We start from the raw sequence: 22,748 nt of genomic DNA, 5'->3' as shown, positions 1-22,748 counted from the left end.
GGGGAAGCAGGCTCCCCGCTGAGCAGGGAGCCCGACGTGGGGCTCAATCCCAGGACCCTGGGATCATGACCTGAGCAGGAGGCAGAGGCTAACCGACTAAGCCACCCCGGCGCCCCAATTTCAAGTCATTTTGAACCAAACATCAGGGAACCCCGCACTCTATTTTATAAAATCTGTGCACCCATTTGAATGAAGACAAGACTTTGGCTGATTTGTTCAATGGTCTTTAGAGGGGTCATGTGTTAGATTTCAGCACTGGGGCCCCTGGCCCTGCAGCGAGTTCACCGGCGGCCCCAGAGCACAGACCCCGAGACGCCCTCCACCTGCCGAGCCAATGCTTCCAGGCCTCATCCCACTCGCTCACACCAATGACATTTATTTTTAGGATCCAAAGTCTTTCATTAGGGGAGCCTGGATGGCTCACTTGTTAAGCATCTGCCTTCAGCTGGGGTCACAATCTCAGGGGCCTGGGATCGAGCCCCGCATCGGGCTCCCTGCTCGGCCGGAAGCCTGCTTCCCCCTCTCCCATTCCCCCTGCTTGTGTTCCCTCGCTCACTCTGTCTCTCTGTCAAATAAATAAAACCTTAAAAAAAAAAAAGTCTTTCCTTAGTCTTTTATCATTAATACCTAAATTTATGTAGTTAAATTGAATTTTTAAACATTTCTTGTGGTAGGGGCTCCTGGGGGGCTCGGTCGTGGGGCGTCTGCCTTCTGCTTGGGTCACGTCCCAGGTCCCGGGATGGAGCCCCATACTGGGCTCCCTGCTCAGCGGGGAGCCTGCCTCTCCCTCTGCCTCTGCTGCTCCCCTGCCTGTGCTCATTCTCTCAAATAAACGAAATCTTAAAAAAATGTCTTCCGTGATAAAATCACAGATTCTAAAAAGAATTTTTTTAAACAAAACTTGTGGATCGTTGTTAATCAATGCACAACTGACCAATACACACTTACACATCCTGACAGCTGTCAAGGGAAGGAGCAAGTTCTCACTGACAACGCACCCGAGCGGGCCAGCTCACGTCTGCCAACCGCTACTCTGACGTCCGGCCGCGGCCAGACTGGGCTCACCCTCAGACCCGCGTCCGGCCTCCTTTGGCTGCAGAGCCCCAAGCTGAGATGGGGGTGTGGGGGCGGCGGGGGGGCGCTCCCGTGCTCACAGGTGGTTAGGGAATGCCCAAGTCCACGCAGCAGCCAGTAACTGGTGACTCCGTCAGGTCCTCCCTCAGCTCGCGGGAAGCCGAGAACTGGAAAGCGCCCTCCTCGCCAGCCCCGCGTTCCCACTGGCCCCTGGGCAAGTCCCCGGCGCGTGCACCGGCCGTCGGGCGCTGCGGGGTGCGGCTCAGGATGGGAAATCCACTTCCGGGGTCAGCAGCCGTGTCCCGTGGGGCGCCCTCCGGAGCGCCCGGGGACGACCTACAGACGGTCACAGGAGCTCCCGGTGCCTGCGTGTGCGCCCGCGCACGCCGACACCCCGCGGCACTCACCGTCGGCCACGGCGGACACCTCATCCTGCAGCGCCAGGATCAGCTTGGCCTCCCGTGTGAGGTACTGGCAGCGGCGCTCCTCGTGCTGCAGCACGGTGGCGATGCGCCGGGACAGCGTGTGCAGGCAGTTGATGACCGAGGGGTCCGCGTTGGCCTGCGGGGGAGGGCGGGGGCTCGGAGGCGGCACGCGCGCTCAGGGAGCACTCGGGCGCACCGGCCGCAGGGCGTGAAGGAACCCGCTCGACTCCTTGTCTACACGGCCCTCTCCGGGGCACACTGCTGTCCCCAGGCCTGTGTCCCTTCAGGCGTCCGTCACAGCAACACCGCTGTGAGCGGCGTCCTGGCAGGGGAACGGCTGCCCGGGAGGCAACACGGAGACAGCTCCGTGGGGCCCCCAGCATTTGCCACCAGCAGAGGCACGGCAGGGCACCACGGCAGGGCCATGCAGGCGGGGCCGGGGCAGCCCGCCGGGGCCGGGGCCGGGGCAGAGAAGGCACAGATCCCACCACCCGCCCGCCGTGGGACCCCAGGCTCCGGCCAGAGACGCTCAACAGTGGCACCTCCCCCAGCAGTTAGCCCGACAGAGCCCCTGCAGAGCACAAACTCTAGAGTGCTTGGGGTCACCCAAGTGCAGCGACCGCTGATGGGTGGGACCAGGCCTCCTGAGAACTCAACCACACGGACCCACTACAACAGGGACACGGAGCTCGGGACACAGAAGCTCCAGGCCCACCGTCTGCCGGACACACTGTCCTCAGAGGAAGAGGCTCTTTCCAGCAGAAACATGGCTAACCGAAGCCAGCAGGCTGCCCCCACCCCTCTCCCCACAGGCTCCCTGGGCACCCCTGCACCAGCTCCAAAACCTATCAGACGGGCAGTGAGGCCAGGCAGCCACACCCGCCCAGGCCAGGGTGGGGCAGGCGGCTGGCCGGTCTCTGCAGATGCACCACGGAGCAGATAGCCGGCCAGCCGTGACTCAGTAGTTCAGGAGGCCGCAGGGCTGCTGAGTCACCCCAGGGGCGGAGGTGGGAGAAGGGAGAGGGACGCTGGTACCGCTGATTAAACCCAGGGGTGCCCCCCCCTGTTTATCTGGCAGGCAGGGCCCCCCCAGCGAGGTGTCCACAGCCAGCCTTTTGGACCAAACCCTCACCAGATGGGGTAAACACCTTCACCCCCCAGACTTGGAGAGATTTTCTGAGCTCCCAGCAGATGTCACGCTCACAGACAGAACCTGCACCCGTGCGGGGGACAGGACTCAACGCTGCCCTCACGCCATGCCCAGCACCCCGGCAGCAGCCCTGCCCCTCCAGCGTGGCCCCCAGCGATGCCCCCCACGAGACGCAGGAACTACAGAGCCTCGGTCAGAAAGCACGTGCCGCGGCTTTAGGACAAAACACACTTGCAGAGGAGTCTGTACAGACAGTCCCAGCCGTAAACACGGGAGGGACGATCCCATGCACCTGGCTATTCCCCTCCTGAGCCACCAAGTCACACGGGAGAGCCTGACCCTACGCTCCAGGTCCCACCAGCGGGCCACCACGGCGTTTTAGGTCAGACGCCCGAGCTCACTACACCCACATTCCCAGGCACGCAGCGGGGTGCTCACCCAGGCGAGGCCCGGTGGCCCGCCCTGATGGGGTGCCCTGGGGTGTCCTGCTTGGCTTCACAGGCCAGACACCACAGACACAGGTGCCTGCAGAGCCCAAGGCTCGCTCTGGACACAGGGACAGAGGGACCACCGAGGACATGCTGGCCCTGAGGGGAAACTCAGAAACGCCGCATTTGCCCCACAGGTGATGTGAAACAGCAGGAAATTTAGGGTATCGCCTGTGAGACTTTCTCGCTCCCAAAAAGTGCGCCGAACCAGAACGAGGCCGTCAGAGCAGACGTCCAATTTGCAGGCAACACACACATACACAGAGCAAGCACCATGAGACGGACCCCAACACGGACCACCAACGGGCCGGAGGGGGAGGAGGGTCCTAGACTGGCAGAGACCCACAGACACAGCCCACACACTCGTGAGGGCGAGGGTTTCATCCTGGCCCAGACACGCCAGCGGCCAAAACTATGGCCACCAGGCACTAGCTGATACCAAATCACGGCGAACTTTATCAGGGGTGAAAAGGTACCACGGTATAACACCAATGTTCACAGTTCATAGAGAAGCCACCCGCAGTACGGAGCACTGAACGGACATGAGCTGGGGGGCTTGCCCAGAACACCAGAGCAACAGGGCAGGGGAGAAGCCGGGGCGGGCCGGCGACAGCCGGGGGACATCAGAGACGGGTGTACGAGCATTGTCAGACTATTGTCACTAGTGGGCGGTTTGTTTAAAACTCTTCAAAGTAGAGGGGCGCCTGGGTGGCTCAGTGGGTTAAAGCCTCTGCCTTCAGCTCGGGTCATGATCTCAGGGTCCTGGGATCCCGCGATCGAGCCCCGCATCGGCCTCTCTGCTCAGTGGAGGGTCTGCCTCTCCCTCTCCCTGTGCTGCTTCTCTGCCTACTTGTGATCTCTGTCTGACAAATAAATAAATAAAATCTTAGAAAAAAAAACTCTCCAAAGTAGAAAAGTATATATATAGATATTTTCATGACTATTAAAAAGGAGAAAATAACTTTCTACCTTAAAAATACCGCTGCTTTACGTCATTTAAAATTCCTCCCGCTCCTCAATGCCACGGCCTCTGCTGTGTGAGGTCCTGTACTGCCTCGCTCCCCGGCGCAGCACCCACCCGCCCGCCTCACCCCTGCCAGCCACGGGCGCACCAGAGTGGTAACGACCCCTCGTCTCATCGCCCCGACTGCTGGATGCCCGCGCTGTTTCCGGCCCAGCCGCTGTTGTAAGTCTGCTCGCAGCTCCAGAATCCGCTTGTTTTCCGGACTGCAGTGTCCGGGGTGGCACCCAGTCTGCTCCCCCACACTGTCCCCCCGAGACCAGGACCTGCCTGTGGGGCAGACCCGTGGCTGCTTCTCACTGCCCATCCCGCAGGACTGTCGGGGCTCACAGGCCGACAGCATTCGTCGTGATTTGGGGGTTTTGTTTCTTACTTACTGGAGTTCTCTTGGTGGACGTGTGCAGCACGTAATTCTGTCAGTCATAGCTAACATTATTTACACCGTTCAAAGGCCAAAATGACAAAGTAAAGGTCTCCACGTGGAACGCCAGGCCCGGGACAGCCCCTGCTGACCCATCACTCTGTCTCAACGCAGCAGCGCGGGCCAGTTTTAAAGACCGAGCCCCACTCCACGGGGCTCTGCCCTGGCGTCACTGTGGTTTCGAGCCGCTCACAGTGAATGTGGTTTTCTCTCCAGAGAAAAGCACCTCGAGACGTGGAACGACTCCCCATTTTACAGGTGTCCCCTCCGCTGCGTGTCATTTCGGCCACTCTTGAGGGCCGGCAGAGCGCACGCTGCTCCGTGTCACCAGACCCAGTCTCGTGGTCCGGGACGCTCCCGTGAAGCCAGCGCGCGGGTCACGTGTGCCCGCCAGAAAGCACACAGACTGCTTTCGCACGAACCGGCAGTGCGGTAGCTCAGAGGGATCCCGTCACAGAACAGCCACCGGACAGACTTCCTGGGCAACACCCGGTCCTTTCAGAACACAGTGAGGCTTTCCCGGGGGCGCTTTCATGCTCACGTGGGTCCCTCACATCCCGACAGCTTCTCTAAAGAGAAACTTCCTCTAACCTGACTTCAGGCAGTCTGGGAACTGCCCCGAGAAACTCCGAGGCTTACGGATTAAAAACGACCCGGAGAACCACAAGTGCAGGTGCGGAAGAGGCAGACGGTGGGCCGCCGTGGGCAGCCGTCCCGCCCGTCCTCAACACGGCACTGCAATGCCACTCCGGGGTGTGTGTGCCCAAGGGAAAGAAAACCGGGCGTCCACGCAAACACCTGGACAGAAAAGTCCGTCACAGCCCGGGCCCTAGTGCAGAGATGCACACACGTCGTTCCCAACGGCCGGCGCGCAGAGACAACCATCTGCCACCGCATCTACAGATGAACGCGCCAACTGAGCTCCACGCACACGGAACGCGCTGCCGCCACGAGAAGGGCGGGCAGGCACGCTACCACGTGCATGAGCTACGTGGAGGCAGACAGACGCCGAAGGCCACACAGTGTAGGATCCGGTCTCTACGCAAGTGCAGAACAGGTAAGCCCACAGACAGAAGGCACACCGGTGGTCTCCGGGGGCCGGGAGAGGAGGGAAAATGAGGACTAGGCGGTCTCCTTCTGGGGCAACGAGACTGTTCTGGAACTGACAGTGGTGACAGCTACACCATGTTGTTCCTGGATGCCACCAAACCGTACACTGTAAAATGGTTAAGACGGTAAACATTATGTGCATTTTACTTAGAAAACACGGGAAGGGTGAACTCCCGCAGGGCCCCAGGAGGGGCCTGGCAGCAGCTGGACCGGCCCCGCAGTCTGAGCTCTGAGCCGATGACGCCGTCACCGGAGATGAACGGCTGCTCCCGTCCCCGGGCCCTGCTCCCGCCCCCCCCGGGGCCCTGCTCCCCACCCTCGAGCTGCCAGTGCTCTCCAGCCATCTGTGCGCTCGCTCACCCTCAGTGCAAACACCACATTAAAAAGAATCATCGTGGGGGCTTCCCTCTTCGGAGATGGGTCTGTTTTTGAGACCTGGAAAAGAAATACGATCTAATGAGTGAGGGCCACCACGTCCCAAGAAACCCTGTGTAGAGCTATTCTTCAGGCGCAGGAAAAGGCTCCAGACCGAAGCCAACCCAGAAAAAAGCAGCCCTCGGGTCTCTGAGACGTGGCCACCGCCTGCACATGGGCAAGCGCGGGCAGCACAGACCGATGGAAACGCGGCTGAGACAACAGCGGGAGGGTCGATGCTACGGCCCCAAGGGACAAGATTACTGCAGGCAATGGAAGGGAGCTTGATGGGGAGAGGCTCGAGCACACAGGATACTCTCTGCCCAGACCCTCCCTCCCCCACTGCTGTCTGTCTCCGCCCGGCTGGGCAACCACTCTGGACGATGAAGAGACAGGGTAACACTCAGAGCCAGCCACGGTAGGTCACACATGTTGCCAGCAGGGGGCACAGGAGTGTGTCTGGGGGTGGGGGGTGGGAGGGGGGTGGCCACATCTCCCCGGGCCAACCCACCAGGACCGTCACCATCCCTGGTTTTGTAGGCTGTGACTCCTGGGAGGATGTCCCATCTCCCCTCTGCCACCCGCAGCTCAGCAGCGGGGACTGAGGCCTGTCTACAGGGGCCTGGGTAAAGAGGAAGGTGTCACCAGTGGGACCCGGTGCCCCCAGCCATGGACTGCTATCCTGGAACACCCGACCCCCGCAGAAGCTCCTTCCACAGGCAAACTCATGGAAAAGACTTGAGGACGGCAGCTTCTGGATCCTATAAATAGAGCTGAATCTTACCCCATCTTATCAAAGCCCTGCTTCTGTGTGCAAAGGACTGACTAGCGGGTTCTGGTGTCAAATTCCCTTGGGTAATAGTGTCCTCGATCTTGTTAAAACCCCTCAGTAACATTTCATTCATCCCAGAAGTCTAGCACAACAGTAAGAACTGAATTAATCGTCCTACTTGCTAAGATGTCATTTAACAAATCAGAAAAAAGACTTGCACCACTTCAGAGATGGACATCCTAGATATAAAGGGGAAGGTGGCAGTCAGGAGAACCCAGGATGCAAAGAGCAAAAACCATGGCAGGCCTATGGGGATACGCAGCTCACTGAACACACACACACACGGGGTCAGGACACAGCACGGTACGATGGCTGCCTTCACCAGTGTGAGCCACAGCTCCCTGAGGGCCCCGGAGCCAGGACAGGCCGTGCCTGTACAGGGAGGGCCATACCTACCCAGGGAGAACCCCACCTGCCCAGGGAGAACCCCACCTGCCCAGGGGGGCCGTACCTGCCCAGGAAGAATCCCACCTGCCCAGGGGGCTGTACCTGCCCAGGGAGGATCCCACCTGCCCAGGGAAAACTCCACCTGCCCAGGGGGGCGGTACCTGCCCAGGGAGAACCCCACCTGCCCAGGAAGAATCCCACCTGCCCAGGGGCCGTACCTGCCCAGGGAGAACCCCACCTGCCCAGGGAAAACTCCACCTGCCCGGGGGGCCGTACCTGCCCAGGAAGAATCCCACCTGCCCAGGGAAAACTCCACCTGCCCAGGGGGGCCGTACCTGCCCAGGGAGAACCCCACCTGCCCAGGGAGAGCCCCACCTGCCCAGGGGGGCCGTACCTGCCCAGGGAGAACCCCACCTGCCCAGGGAAAACTCCACCTGCCCAGGGGGGCCGTACCTGCCCAGGGAGAGCCCCACCTGCCCAGGGGGGCCGTACCTGCCCAGGGAGAACCCCACATGCCCAGGGAGAGCCCCACCTGCCCAGGGGGGCCGTACCTGCCCAGGGAGAACCCCACCTGCCCAGGGAGAACCCCACCTGCCCAGGGGGGCCGTACCTGCCCAGGGAGAACCCCACATGCCCAGGGAGAACCCCACCTGCCCAGGGGGGCCGTACCTGCCCAGGGAGAGCCCCACCTGCCCAGGGGGGCCGTACCTGCCCAGGGAGAGCCCCACCTGCCCAGGGAGAGCCCCACCTGCCCAGGGGGGCCGTACCTGCCCAGGAAGAATCCCACCTGCCCAGGGGGCTGTACCTGCCCAGGGAGAACCCCACATGCCCAGGGAGAGCCCCACCTGCCCAGGGAGAGCCCCACCTGCCCAGGGAGAGCCCCACCTGCCCAGGGAGAACCCCACCTGCCCAGGGGGGCCGTACCTGCCCAGGGAGAGCCCCACATGCCCAGGGAGAACCCCACCTGCCCAGGGAAAACTCCACCTGCCCAGGGAGAGCCCCACCTGCCCAGGGGGGCCGTACCTGCCCAGGGAGAACCCCACCTGCCCAGGGAGAGCCCCACCTGCCCAGGGGGGCCGTACCTGCCCAGGGAGAACCCCACCTGCCCAGGGAGAGCCCCACCTGCCCAGGGGGGCCGTACCTGCCCAGGGAGAACCCCACCTGCCCAGGGAGAGCCCCACCTGCCCAGGGGGGCCGTACCTGCCCAGGGAGAACCCCACATGCCCAGGGGGAGCCCCACCTGCCCAGGGGGGCCGTACCTGCCCAGGGAGAACCCCACATGCCCAGGGAGAGCCCCACCTGCCCAGGGGGGCCGTACCTGCCCAGGGAGAACCCTACATGCCCAGGGAGAACCCCACATGCCCAGGGAGAGCCCCACCTGCCCAGGGAGAGCCCCACCTGCCCAGGGGGGCCGTACCTGCCCAGGGAGAGCCCCACATGCCCAGGGAGAGCCCCACATGCCCAGGGAGAACCCCACCTGCCCAGGGAAAACTCCACCTGCCCAGGGAGAGCCCCACCTGCCCAGGGGGGCCGTACCTACCCAGGGAGAACCCCACATGCCCAGGGGGAGCCCCACCTGCCCAGGGGGGCCGTACCTGCCCAGGGAGAACCCCACCTGCCCAGGGAGAGCCCCACCTGCCCAGGGAGAACCCCACATGCCCAGGGGGGCCGTACCTGCCCCAGAGCGTGCTGCAGCAGTGTTGGGTGCCCAACAAACCGCACGTTATCAATCTTCAGTTCAAATTTCTGGCCACACATTTCAGACTTGGTTGCCAAAATTGTTGCCAGAATGACATCCGAAAACCTTAAAATAACACAAGGGCAGAGTGGAAATCAGGACACAACGTGCCACGGTCCCAGGCCCCCCTGCCCTCTGAGCAGAAAGGTCTCGGGACACGGCAGCTTCGTGCGTGCAGCGCTCTATCGCCACCGCCGACCCAGAAGCTGCCGTCAGCCGCCCTTCGGAAGCGGCCCCCGCGACCAGGGACATGAATCCCAGGATTACGAGGTAAAAGGCATGACAAGCAAAGGCGAAGGCACATGCTGTCATTTCTCAGCGTGCTCTACGGGACTCAGGAGGGAGGACGGACCGCAGTTTGCTTTTCAAGGGGGGACAGCAGCGGCAGCCGGCTCGGGAGCCGCTCGCCGAGGGGCACAGGCGCGTGGGGACGGCTGGCCTGACTGGCCCGGGTTCGCCGGGCTGCACCCTCCACTCCAGGTGTGTAAAGGACGTCACTCACTGACCTTCCTCACGGCAAGGCTCCCCGGGCGTCCCCCTACGCTGAGCACCTCAACCTTCCAGCTCTTACTGGGGGAGAAACCTTGAGGAAGTGCAAGATATGCAGAGCTGGTGACAGAGCCGGTGACAGAGCCAGTGACAGGAAACGAAGCTGGGGACGCACCAGCCTGGGCGCCATGGGAAGGTGGGACAGTACGTCTGGCTACCGCCTCGGTACCACTGTCGAGCTCACCCCTGTCGAGAAGCACCTGTACACCTGTCTCCCCGTGGGCAACCCTGTTCCTTCCTGCTCAGGGGACCCAGATAAGTGAGCGTCACCGCAGGGAGGAGAGGCTGGGGGTGCAGCGCAGACCCTCATCTCAGAGCCCAGGCCACAGCGGCCTCCACTCTAGCAACATGGAGGCCCCGTGTCTGGTCAGGAGCCAGAAGGGAGACGAGTCCTGTGCTCGTTTCTCCACCTGGGAAAAGCACATCTAACATCAGGCCGGAAGGGCCCTTTGTGTGGGGAAGGGCGGCTCCACAGTCACGCTCTGCCCCTGGGCAAGGAGGCCCCGATAGTCCTGAGGAGGCCGATGAGGACAGACGGCCAGGGTGCATCCCAGGCCTCCACGGAGGAGCCACAGTGAATCAGGACCCCTCCAGAGCTCCTCCTCTAAAGGGGCTCGCGCTGCAGGGAGCACGGCAACGAACCCCCACCACCCCAAAGAGAAGGTCTACCGCAGACTGCGGCTTCTGTCCAACTCTGAGGCAGCAAATGACCTTCACGTTACGTGGTCTAGAAGGGGCCGCTGCTCTGGGTTCCTCGCCCTCGGCAGGGCTCAGTGTCTCACGCTGGAGACGTAACTTGGAACCAGCCTGGAACGACAGCCTCGCCGAGGTCAACCAGCACACGGACAAAGGCAAGACAGGCAGGGATGGGCTCTCTCCAAGCCTCTCCCCTAGGCAGCAGGCGAGCCTAGCACAGCCAAAGGGGGCTGGTCATGCTGGCCTCCAGCCTTCCCCCAGGGCCAACGTGGTCCTCTAGGAGCCCCTGATCACTCTGTGGTCCCCAAAACAAACCAGATGCAAGGGTTTTGGCCAAAACGGGCTGCCCTGCCGCCTGTACAGTCAGGAATGCAGTTGGATCTTCCGAGACAAGTGTTGTCAGAGACGTTCTGGGGAACTCGGGACCCACGGCTCCAGCCCTTGGCTGCCCAGTGTGGGTCCCTCCTTCCCAGGAACACCATTCTCTGGAGCGAATAAGCCAGAGATGGAAGCCTGCAGAGTCTTGGGAGGCGTGATGTGCTTTCTTCAAAAACTCTAAATGGCTCACCCTGCCCCGCACCTCCCACTGGAGGGATACAGTGACGCTGAGGGAGGCTCCCGCTGATAAAGCCCTACTAAGCACTTCTGCCAACATTCCACCCCTATCTAAACAAACACGGCCCCTGCACTCTGCCACCCAGCGATATGAGGGACACAGAGATGATGGACAGAAAAACAACTTCCTACCATCCCAGAGGTTCATATTTTCTTGTGATATCCAAAAATCTCCACTGACAACCTCTGCACCGTCATGAAGAGCCACAGAGGGGCCCCAGCCCTGGCCTTTAGCCACCGGTCCCGGAACCCGAGTCCGGCTGTGACATGTGCTCTGAGATTCAGAGGCAAACAGAGGTGGCCCAGTTCATGCTTATGAATATCCAGACCCAAGAGGTACCCTTCCAAGGGCCAAATAAAAAACACTCCCCTCTCTGGGTCCAGAAAGGACACAACAGAGGGGGCCAACTTGAGAGCCGTGGCTGCCGAAGTTAAAAGCCACACGGCCCTAAGTGGTTCTCTGGGGTGGCCTGGGAGGCATGTGGCTGCTCTGCCCGTATAAGCTAGTCTGACCCACACAGAAATCCACTCACGGTCCCTAATATTACACATTTAGGATAAAAAAAAAAAGAAAAGAAAACACTCGAGTGGCTTACACTTCACATACTGTGTCTGCTGACCTAACGCACAGTGCCACAGAGTCCCATTATGAGACTTGGGGGAAGGGGACGTAACTGATATGAACAGCAAAGGTAAACAAAACGAGTGAGAGTATTTGTGTCCAAAAAATCCTTTCCCGTGTTCTGAAGATGAAAGCCCTGGTGAGTGTGCTGCAACACAGTAGCGCAGCTGCGGCAAAACTAATATTCCCGGAGGAACTGCAAGATCTAAAAAAGAAATAAAAGCACTGGAGACGAGCCAGCCCCGCCGGAAACAGGCAAGCCCTCCCATCCCCGCTGGGACACTCGGCAACGGGCTTTGCCTACGGCTCGGCCAGAAAACAGAGGAGGAAGAGGCAGCAATGGAGGGGACTGCACTCCGCGCCCACTGTTTCTCTGGGAGGGGCTCACAGATGCTGCGTGGGCCTCCAGCACCGGCGGGTGCCCCATTGGGGGCACAGAGGGTCCCGCGCTATCCGTGCCCTCCCGGAGAAGTGGCACACAAGCTCCACAGGAACATTTCCGCCTCCAAAGGCGAATGCCCCACAGGGCAGCCTCCAAGTCCAAGCATCACATGAACACCTGGCTCTTGGGAGAGGCGTCCTGGAACTTGGCTGAGAAATGCAAGCCAGAGGGCGCCTGGGTGGCTCAGTGGGTTGAGCCTCTGCCTTCAGCTCAGGTCATGATCTCAGGGTCCTGGGATCGAGCCCCGCATCGGGCTCTCTGCTCAGCGGGGAGCCTGCTTCCCCCCCTCCCCCTATTCTCTCTGTCTGCCTCTCTGCCTACTTGTGATCTCTCTCTGTCAAATAAATAAATAAAATCTTCAAAAAAAAAAAAAGAAAGAAAGAAATGCAAGCCAGAGGCAATGACCAAGGGTCTCTCTAGGGGGACGCTGACTTGGGAGACAGGGAGCCCCGTTCTTGCCTGCCTACCACCTTCCTGAGGCCACTGGTGCCTGCCTGTAGGAGGGGAGGTCTGCGTGCACGCCTGGTCCCAGAAGTCTCCCTGGCAGCAGCCAGCCTGGCCTTGGCCTCCCAGGGCGTGGGGGATAGCTGAGTAACTCCAGGTGGAGAAAGGGCACTCGCAGGGACCGGGCAATGAGGTCCGAGCCAGAGCCTGTGTGCCTCGTTAGTCATTCTTCAACACTGAGGGCAATCAGGGTTTAAGCACAATTACAAGAAGAGAAGGCAGCAGGAATCAAGACAGAAAGGTGGTGGAGAAGCGTCGGTCTTACCCTGCAACCAATCGCTCATCGGTTGGAGGACATGGCTCGCTGAAATGGGAACAGGACCATCAAGACCAAACGAACACACTGATTTTAAAATTCATGAATAGTTACAAGGCTGTTTTATTACAACAGTGTTAAAAGTCTAGCAGAAGCGCCACCACAAGCATTAACGGCCGAGGGCAAGGCTAAGCGACTTACCGGACAAGAAAGAGGACAGACACTCGTCCAGTCGAAGACTTACCACCGTTTTCTCACGAGAGCTCCGATTCCCACACGGAAACAGAGCCGGGCACGGTGGACAGCCAGTGCTCAGGAGCGAGAACAAGGCCGGAAGCCCGGGGTCAGAGCCCAGCGCCACTCGTCTCAGCGGCACGCCCAGGCGCCAGCATTTTAATCTTTCCGACAAAACCGTCCCAGTCGGACCCCCTGAGATCCCCGTATGGAAACGCCTGTGAGAACTGGTGAACGCCACTGACTACGGCAGCCTCAACCCGCGACACAGCGCTGCCTGCCCCTCCACGCTCGCCGAGCCCCTGCTCAGCACGGGACCTTCAGCAGCGAGAGTACGTCACTCTGCAGAGGACTGTGTTCTAGGACATGCTGCTTTCCCAGTGTCCACGGGACAGAGAGTAGGCCAGCCCCCGAGTGGAGACAGCCCCGGAGGGATGAGAGCCTACCACGACCCCATGCCGGGAACACCGGGCCGCCCCGCTGGGCCTGCGGCTCTGCACAGCTCTCACCAAGAAATACACACCACAGACCCACGTGAGACACACACACAGCCAAGAGCCCCTCCTTCAACAGCTCCCAAACGTCAGCTCACCCGTGCACACAGTGTGAAGGGGGTAAGATGTTTTGTGGACCTTCCCAAGATCACCCAGAAAGTCAGAGTCCCTAGGAGCACGTGCAGCCCCTACAACTTCTGTCTTCTACAACCAAACGGGTCCCAGCGAAATCCCTCACTTCCCAAAGGGAAGAGCGTGTGGGGCTTCCAAGAACCAGCAGTGCTCTTTCCCACGCCCGGCTGTGGCGGGGACACATCAAACACCCCCGGCATGTTTCATGAACTTGCGTCTGCCCTCTAAGGGAGCCAGGGCCGCCAGCAAGCACTCTCACCAAGACACACGTGTTCCCATGATCCCCAGACCTGGGAGGGGGAGGCAGAGGGGCCTTGCCACCCTCAGGCGTCTGAAGACAGTGAAACGGAGGCTCATGGTACAAGGAACATGCCCAAGACCATATACCGCAGGTTCAAAATGAGAGTCCCACCCAGAACCCGGGCCTGTACATGTCCCAGCACACCGTGGGCAGGCAGGCCCCAGTGCAGACTTACTGGCTGGGCCAGGAAAGGGGCGGGGATCCCCAAGCCCGGGGACAACACTGCTTACCCACATTCTCTGCATCAACCTCAGCTCTAGGAAACAGGGGAACCTTCCTTCCTTTCAAGACTATTTATTTAACAGAAAGAGAGAGAGAGAGAGAGGGAACACAAGCAGGGAGAGCGGGAGAGGGAGAAGCAGGCTCCCCGCTGAACAGGGAGCTCAACGTAGAGTTTGATCCCAGGATCCTGGCCCGAGCCGAAGGCAGAGGCTTCACCGACTGACCCCCAAGCGCCCCAAGGGCTACCTTTCTAACACACGTGCACACGCACACTAGCAGAAGCAAAGCTGTCAAGAGAGGCCTGGTGGAGCCCCGTGCCCCCGGTGGAGAGGACCAGCTGTGTGCCTGTTTGTACTCTGGCACGGTTGGCCGAGGTTTCGGGCTAGCTGAGGGGGTGAATGTGCCCAAAAGCTGGACCCACGGCTTACAGAAAGGTGGCCAGGCCTGAGGAGGGCAGTAGGGCCCCCTGATTCCAGTGCCCCACACTGCTAACCAAGAATTTAAAGGTGTGGACAAAAACCTCTGAGGTCGTCTGGATTCTATCTAAAGTAAAACGATTTCTGAGTGTTTTGAAATGAAGTCGACTCTTCTTCGAGCTACCGGCTTCTCTGTGAGAGTGCCCAGAACACTCCATGCTGGGCGGGACGGCGCCAACGACAGTCTTTGTGACTGACGCCAGGCCTTCTCCAGGACCTCTCCTGACGGTCTGCGCCCCTGCCGGGGGGGGGGGGGGGGAGATGCGTGAGCATGACCTCCCCAGGGGCACCTGGGGGGCTCAGTCAGGGAAGCGTCTGCCTTTGGCTCAGGTCATGATCTCAGGCTCCTGGGTCTGAGCCCCGTTGGGGCTCCTGGCTCAGCGGGGAGCCTGCTCCTCCCTCTCCCTCAGCCCCTGCTCAGGCTCTGCATCTCACTCACTCTCCCTGAAACACATAAAATCTTTTTTAAAAAAAGAAGGAACAAAAGTAGCGCGAGCCCCCTGGTGCCCAGCACTCACCCGACAGGAGTGCTACAACTTTACAACTGAATTCCAAGCCCGTGCTGTAACACAGAACCTTCTACCGCGGTGGAGACACTGCAGATCTGAGCCACTCGGGACAGCAGCCAGTCGTCACCCGCGCCCCACCCCCGAGCACCTGAAATGCAGCTGGTGCGAAGGAGGAACGGACTTCACCTAACTTCATTTCTGTTTCAGCGGTGACTTTAACAGTGGGCAGCACAGCCCCGCGCCCTCACGTCTCTCGGGCAGTGCACCTTCGTCACCACACTCAGAAGCTGCACGAGTGGCCTGTTAACGTGGCTTCAGTCTGGCAAAGCAAGCGGGAACAGAAGAAAAGCACCTTGGAGAAGACCATCGAGGAGAACCCTGAACTACGCCAGGAAGGCGTCGGAGCCATCACGCGGCTGCCCCCCGCACCAGAGGCGCGGCAGGCCGACGTGACGAAATACAGCTGGGCACTCAAAGGTATCAACCTGTATCTTCGACCACAGGGGTGGCTGGGAGTAGCATACGCAGAGGCCACACTGTGCTCCAATTCCCAAAGGAAGGACTTCTTCAGTTCAATGAAAGAGACAGTATAGAGAACCAGCTCTTTTCGCAAACAGCATTACCTGGGATATTCCGAGAGGCCCAGGGTGTCTCGCTCCCAAGGTTCCTCCTCTTCTTCATGCCAAATACTGAAATAATTCCCTAAAAACCTCCCTCAGTCTGCCACGGTAAGCCTGTAAGTCACCTGCAGGAGTCAGGTGCTGCCGGCCTCCTAGGAAACCCAGAGCACTTTCTGCGCCTTCCGCACCCTGAGCCTCCCATCTGCGCAGCTAGAGCAGGCGGGCAGGCGGCCAGCCCTGCTCTAAAGCCATCTGTGCCCCAGGTGGAGGACAAGGTGAAGGCGCCCCGTGGGCAGGGGCAAAACTCTTCTAAGAGCCTGTTCCAAGTGGCCGACCTCAGAGGACAAGGGGACCACAGCTTCTCCATCGAGCGGAACCAGCCACACATGTCTGACCGCTCCCCACACGCCCTCCCCGCCCCACTGGTCTCTCCTTCAAAGCTTGCTGCCCTCAGAGACGGTCACCGGTCGCACCCGAGGCCCCACGACCCTCACAAGAAAGGACAAAGTCACACTGTGAAACTGCATGACACCGCGGCAGGTACGGGGCCTGCTCGAGAGGACTCGGGGAGACCGCACGGGCTCACCCCACGGCAGAGGCCCGGCGGGGGCCTCAGCTCTCCCGCCACGGGACAGTGCAGGCGGAGTCCTTTACCTCACTCGGGTCCCAGCTGCGTTTACAGGCGCCCAGGACAGCCGGTTCACCACCCTCCGTCCGTCAGCTGGGCCTGTGTTACCATTCACTGGGCTTTAAAGTAAGCGTACGGTAGACGTAGTCACACCTGACGTCCGCCACCCTGACAGCTCGTCCCAGAAAAAGCAGCGGGAGCACACGCAGGAAGGAACCAGACCTGCCTCTCACCTGTGCCCTAAGAGAGCAAGGGTCACATGAGGCCCGGCTCTCGGCCCGTCCCCACCGAACAGGCTTCTGGCGCGCAGGCACCTCCCCGCGGCCTGAGGAGTCCCGTCTGCTTTTCTCCCTGTTCCTCCCACAGAGGACGAACGCGCTCTCCGGCCTCACCGCGCAGCCGGCTCCCCGGCTGGAACACGGGGCCACGCTGGGCCGCAGGTCAGACCCCGGTAACACAATCCCCAGCTCTGCACAACCTCAGACACCCACCACACGGGAAAAAGGGCACCGGGCTTCCGGCGGCAGAAAACACCGGGTCAGCGGGAGGTGGGGCCCTCCCAGGCCCGGGGCAGGTCTAGCCCCAACCCGAGTGCCCCCCAGCACTCACCTGGAATCCCCGTCCTGGTCGTCGGCGTGGTCTCCAGCGCTGTTGACCGCGTATCTGCTGCGAGGCTTATCTGGGCGAGGGCACAAAGGGGAGAGCGGCTGAGCACGCGGGCCCCGCCACCGACCCGAGGACGGGGGGCGCGTTAGAAGAGACGGCTTCTAAGACCCACACTGCGGCCCTGAGGAATGCAGCTCTGACACAGGCGACAACGTGGGGAACTTGAAAACACGGAGCCGGGTGGAGAAAGCCAGACACAAAAGGACAAACGCGACACTTACAGGAAACACCTCAGTGGGCAAACTCAGACACACAAAGCAGACTAGAGGTTACCAGAGGCTGAGAACAGGGGAAACGGGGTTATTGCGTAATGGTTACAGATTTCAGTTTGGGGTGATGAAAATTCTGGACCTACACAGGGGGGACAGCTGCATAACACAGCCAAGTAATTATGGTGAATGTAACTCATGTTACTGAAGTGTAAACTTAAAAATGGCTAAAATGGCAAATTTTATGTTATATATTTTTCTCCATGACAAATTTTTTTAAAAGATTTTATTTATTTACGTGACAGAGATCACAAGTAGGCAGAGAGGCAGGCAGAGAGAGAGGGAGAAGCAGGCTCCCCGCTGAGCAGAGAGCCCGATACGGGGCTTGGTCCCAGGACCTTGAGATCATGACCTGAGCCGAAGGCAGAGGCTTTGACCCACTGAGCCACCCAGGCGCCCCTCCATAACAAATACTTTTCCAAAAAAGTTATCATTTCCAGGGTGCCTGGGTGGCTCAGTCAATGAATGAAGCAACCGACTCCTGGTTCCAAGTCAGGTCATGATCTCGCCACCTTGAGACTGCTCTGTGCTCAAGCAGGGAATCCGCTTGGGGTCTCTCCCTCTGCCCCTCCCCCTTCTCTCTCTCTCACGCATACTCTGTCAAATAATCTTTTTATTTTTTTAAAAAGATTTTATTTATTTATTTGACAGACAGAGATCACAAGTAGGCAGAGAAGCAGGCAGAGGGGGAGGAGGAAGCAGGCCCCCCACGGAGCAGAGATCCCGACACGGGGCTCGATCCCAGGACCCTGGAATCACAACCCGAGCCGAAGGCAGAGGCTTAACCCACTGAGCCACCCAGGCACCCCCAAATAATCTTTTTAAAGACTTTATTTATTTATTTGAGAGAAAGAGTGAGCAAGGGGCACTCCAAACAGGGCTCTCTGCTCAGCAGGGAGCCTGCTTCCCCCTCCCCCACCTGCCTCTCTGCCTCTCTCTCTGCCTGCCTCTCTGCCTACTTGTGATCTCTGTCTGTCAAATAAATAAAATCTTTAAAGAAAAAGAGTGAGTGAGAAAAAGCACACAAACAGGGGGAGGGGCATTGGGAGAGGGAGAAGCAGGATCTCCACTGAGCAGGGAGCACCACAGCCGCAGGCCTTGATCCTGGGACCCCAGGATCATGACCAAAGCCGAAGGCAAAATCTCAACCAACTGAGCCACCCAGGCGCCCCAACAAATAAATAAATAAATATATTTTTTTAAGTTGTACTTTCCAAAAAGTTATGATAATAGCAAATGTTTTTGCTACTATATTTAGTTTAAAAAAAAAAGGATAACACACGTGTACACACACGGACCCTCTCAGTGTATGATGACAGCTGGGCCAGAAAACGCACGGGCAAAAGAAAGAATTTTTACATGTCCATGTGCCACTATCCTTCACATACCAGAGTAATAGAGCTTAAAGACCTTGGGATGAACGTAAGAAGCTCATCCCAGGCAAGAGGTCTGTGAGGAAACCAGCGATGCTAGCAAAGGAGATACAAACGAAAAGAAGACGTGCCATGCCCTAAGAAACAGCAAAGACGCCGTTTCTTCCCTGTTAACCCATCCATTTAACCTGACCCCCACGACGCCATCAACAGTTTGGGGGTAGGACCCAATACATTCAGTACTAGTGACGTTCCAAGTGAACGGGAGCCACAAACAGCCTGGATAATGCTGAAAAAGAGACGTCGTGGTAAGTGACTAGTCCCATCTGAAAGTGTAACAGCGTAAAGTTACAACAGTTCACCCACATGGAACGCACTTCACTGGGAGAAATAAGAAAGGTCAAAAATAAAGTCAAAGAAGCATGGAATTCGGGACGCCTGGGTGGCTCAGTTGGTTGAGCCGCTGCCTTCGGCTCAGGTCATGATCCCAGTGTCCTGGGATCGAGTCCCACATCGGGCTCCTTGCTCAGCAGGGAGCCTGCTTCTCTCGCTGCCTCTGCCTGCCTCTCTGCCTGCTTGTGTGTACTTTCTCTCTCTCTCTCTCTCTGGCAAATAAATAAAATCTTTAAAAAAAAAAAAAAAAGAAACATGGAATTTACTATGTGATAACGGCAGCGGACCCAACCAGGGAGGGAAGAGAAAATTATGGCGGCTCCTGAACCAACCGGTCTGCAGCCGTGGCGCCCCAGAGTCCCACGTCCGCCCTCACCCATCGCTGCACCTGCTCCGCTGGGCTCCCGGACATGCGCAAACTCTTGGCAGAGCGTGCAGAAGACACCCACTCCTACCACAAGCCTCCATTTACAGCAAGAGAAACAGTTTAGAGGAAAAAAAGCTAATTAATAGGAGAAAGGAAATCTCAGAAGTCTCATTTCTTTTTGTTAATAATCTTGGAGAGCAGAAGGCCCTTCTATGTTGAACAAAACTCAGAAACCACAAAAGACGGAATGAAAACTCGACTCCATAAAATCAAAACTCTATGCAGCCAGAACTACACAGAGGCAAACTAAGATCATATGGCTTTGTAACAAAGGCCCATTTTTACCCTAAATATATGAAGAGCCCTTTCAGATCTACAGGAAAAACTCAACCCAAGATGAAATTAGAGAAAGGTGAAGAGTAAGCTGTACGCTAAAAAGGAAACCCAAATGGCTCTGAGAGGAGGAAAACATGTGCACTCTCAGTCCTAAGACAAACGCGCCTCAAAACCACTATCAGGACACGTGGGGGGCTCAATCCGTTAAACGTCCAACTCTTGATCTTAGCCGGGGTCATGTTCTCAGGGTCATGAGATCAAGCCCCACGTTGGGCTCTGCGCTGAGCACGAAGCCTGCTTGAGATTCTCTCTCTGCCCCCCTCCGTGTCCCCCCACTCCATGCGCACTCGCTCACCCATGCTCTCTAAAACACAAAACCCTTGGGGAGCCTGCGTGGCTGTCCGTCAAGTGTCCGCCTTCGGCTCCAGTCATGATCCCAGAATCCTGGGATTGAGTCTCACATCAGGCTCCCTGAGCAGGGAGCCTGTTTTTCCCTCTGCCTCTGCCTGTCACTCTGTCTCTCATGAATAAAATAAAGTAAAATCTTCAAAATATAGAAAAATAAAACACAACACCCAGAAAACCACATTCAGATACAACTTTTCACCCATCTCATTAATGAAGACAGAGAAATCTGACTTACTAAAAATAAATATGTTCATTATCTCCTAGATCCAACCTCCCCACTTCAGGGGGCTGATCCTACATTCTGAGAAATGATCCTGGATACAGAAAAGACGCTCACACTGTCTGTATTAGCCGAAGTTTGGAAGCAACTGGAATGCCCGTCCACAGAGGACTAACAAATCAATCACAGTGTGTTCATCCCACGATTCTGATCACGATTCCAAATCTACACGCAACATGTAAAGTGAATACGGAAACAAGGGCGAAACCGAGTGTGTAGTGCGTTCACTTCTGCTTAGAAAATAAACCACCTGGGCGCACCTGGCTCAGTCAGATGAGCATGGGACTCTGGACCTCAGGGTCCTGAGTTCAAGCCCCACACGGGGGTGTAGCAATTACTAAAATAAAACCTTTTAAAAAGCACATAGGGGCGCCTGGGTGGCTCAGTGGGTTAAAGCCTCTGCCTTCGGCTCAGGTGGTGATCCCAGGGTCCTGGTATCGAGCCCTGCATCAAGCTCTCTGCTCAGCAGGAAGCCGGCTTCCTCCTCTCTGCCTGCCTCTCTGCCTACTTGTGATCTGTCAAATAAATTTTTTAAAAAATCTTAAAAAGCACGTAATTTTAAAAAGGAAAGAAAAGGTGTGCACATGGGTGTACTAACACAGAAGGTTCTGGGAAAAGGCACAGGGACATGGTAACAGCAGCTGCCCATAGACGGGAAGCCCAGGGGCTGGGGTTCCATGGCGGGCAAGGACACTCCTGTCATCTATACCCCTTTGCACCTTTAAGACCGTGTACCATGCTGACAAATGTAAAAGTGTTGTTGAAACAAAGTATCCGTGTACCTTCGGGAGAGTGAAACATTGTATGTACCCCAAGCTTCCATCCCCAGGGAGAGGGTATGTTCTTGCGGGCTCTCCGGGAGCGAGGGTGCTCCAGGGAAGGGGGCTCCACGGAAAGGGGCGCCTGCAGGGCGACGCACGATGTGGGGGAACCGCCGGGACACACGGCCCTGCGGGAGCGGCGCAGCCCAGAGGGGCACGCGGTCACCCCCGCGAGGCGAAGGAGACCTGGCGGGAGGGGCTCGAAGAGCACCTGCCCTGAGCCTGCACTTGGGTCCGTCTTTCAAGCCCAGTCCGTCCACGCGGGGCCAGAGCGCGTTCTTGCGAGGCTGGAGGCAGGGCGGGCGCTGCCGGAGGGGCGCCGCGGAATTCCGAGCGGACTTTCTCTGACTCCGGGTACCCCCGACCGCTCGGGACGCGGCAGGCGGCGCCTCCATCCTCGGGGACACCCAAGTCACGGACGTGCGTCCGAGCGCGGGCGGGCGGGCCTCCCCGGCGCTCACTTACTTGTCTGGGACGCCGGGTGCTCCTGGCTTCTCTGGAAGGGGTACCTGAACAGCAGCTTATTGCCCCTGCTGCCCGAGCTCACCAGAATCACGCTGATGGGGCTGGTGTTGTCGCCCATGGTGCCGGGGACCGGGGGGGGGGGGGGGCGCTGGGGGCGGGGGCGGCGGGGAACGGCGGGAGGGACAGTGACGGTGGGGACCGGGACGCTGGGGGACGGAGGAGGGAGGGACGGGGACGGGGGGGACCGGGACGCTGGGGGACGGCTGGGGAGGGACGGGGGGAAGGGACGGTGACGGGGGGGACCGGGACGCTGGGGGACGGGGGGGACCGGGACGCTAGGGGACCGGGGGGGACGGGGACGATGGGGCACAGGGGGAGACGGGGGGGCGGACGCTGGAGGCGGGGACGCTGGGGACAAGGGAGGGGGACGGGGGGAGGAGAACGCGCCCGGGCCGGCAGGGGCACAACCTGAGGAGGATGGGCCGGAGGGCGGGAGGCTCGGGGGACGACGCGCCCAGGGCGGGGCTGAGCGGGCCTGACGAGGACGCGCCCGAGGCCGTGGAACCGTGCGGCGCCAGGAGCCGGGCTGACGCGACCCCGGAACTTGCAAACCCACGAACCACCACCCACGTCCCGCCAACTTCGCAAGACGTCCGCGGCAGGGTCAAGAACCAGCGCAGAATGCGCCTGCGCGCAAGCGGGGGGGGGGGGGGGCGTCGGCGCAGGCGCAGGCGCAGGCGGTCTGTGCGCGCGCGGGGGGGAGGGGCGGGCTCCCGGAAAGCTGGGCGCATGCGCGGGGCTGCGAGCAGTGGGGACCCACGCAGCTGCAGGGCTGGGCCGGTCCCTTTCGCGTAGAGCAGAAAGCTCAGACTTCACCGCAGTAAGAAAGTAAAGACGGGGCGCCTGGGTGGCTCCGTGGGTTAAAGCCTCTGCCTTCGGCTCGGGTCATGATCTCAGGGTCCTGGGATCGAGCCCCGCATCGGGCTCTCTGCTCAGCAGGGAGCCTGCTT

At 59.2% G+C, this 22,748-nt stretch overlaps 1 protein-coding gene across 3 annotated transcripts in view; it reads right to left on the bottom strand.

Moving 5' to 3' along the window:
- Positions 1 to 21,858, bottom strand: part of NPRL3 (NPR3 like, GATOR1 complex subunit) — a 38,889-nt gene extending 17,031 nt beyond the window's left edge. The window contains exons 1-6 of one of the 3 annotated variants that reach the window (XM_080830184.1): positions 21,739 to 21,858; positions 16,970 to 17,039; positions 12,754 to 12,792; positions 8,997 to 9,126; positions 6,050 to 6,124; positions 1,482 to 1,635 (exon numbers count right to left, since the gene is read on the bottom strand). In XM_080830184.1, the coding sequence (XP_080686310.1) occupies positions 1,482 to 1,635; positions 6,050 to 6,124; positions 8,997 to 9,126; positions 12,754 to 12,792; positions 16,970 to 17,039; positions 21,739 to 21,856 (586 nt within the window). In that variant the 5' untranslated portion in view covers positions 21,857 to 21,858. Of the gene's footprint in view, positions 1 to 1,481; positions 1,636 to 6,049; positions 6,125 to 8,996; positions 9,127 to 12,753; positions 12,793 to 16,969; positions 17,040 to 20,801; positions 20,831 to 21,738 lie in introns of those variants that run through there. The other 2 variants (XM_080830185.1, XM_080830186.1) reach the window with 2 other exon arrangements.
- Positions 21,859 to 22,748: the final 890 nt, after the last annotated feature.

Source organism: Martes martes (genome assembly GCF_963455335.1).
Source record: "Martes martes genome assembly, chromosome: 18".
In the NCBI taxonomy this organism is placed as follows: domain Eukaryota; kingdom Metazoa; phylum Chordata; class Mammalia; order Carnivora; family Mustelidae; genus Martes; species Martes martes.
This window is presented reverse-complemented; position numbering and strand designations above follow the sequence as displayed.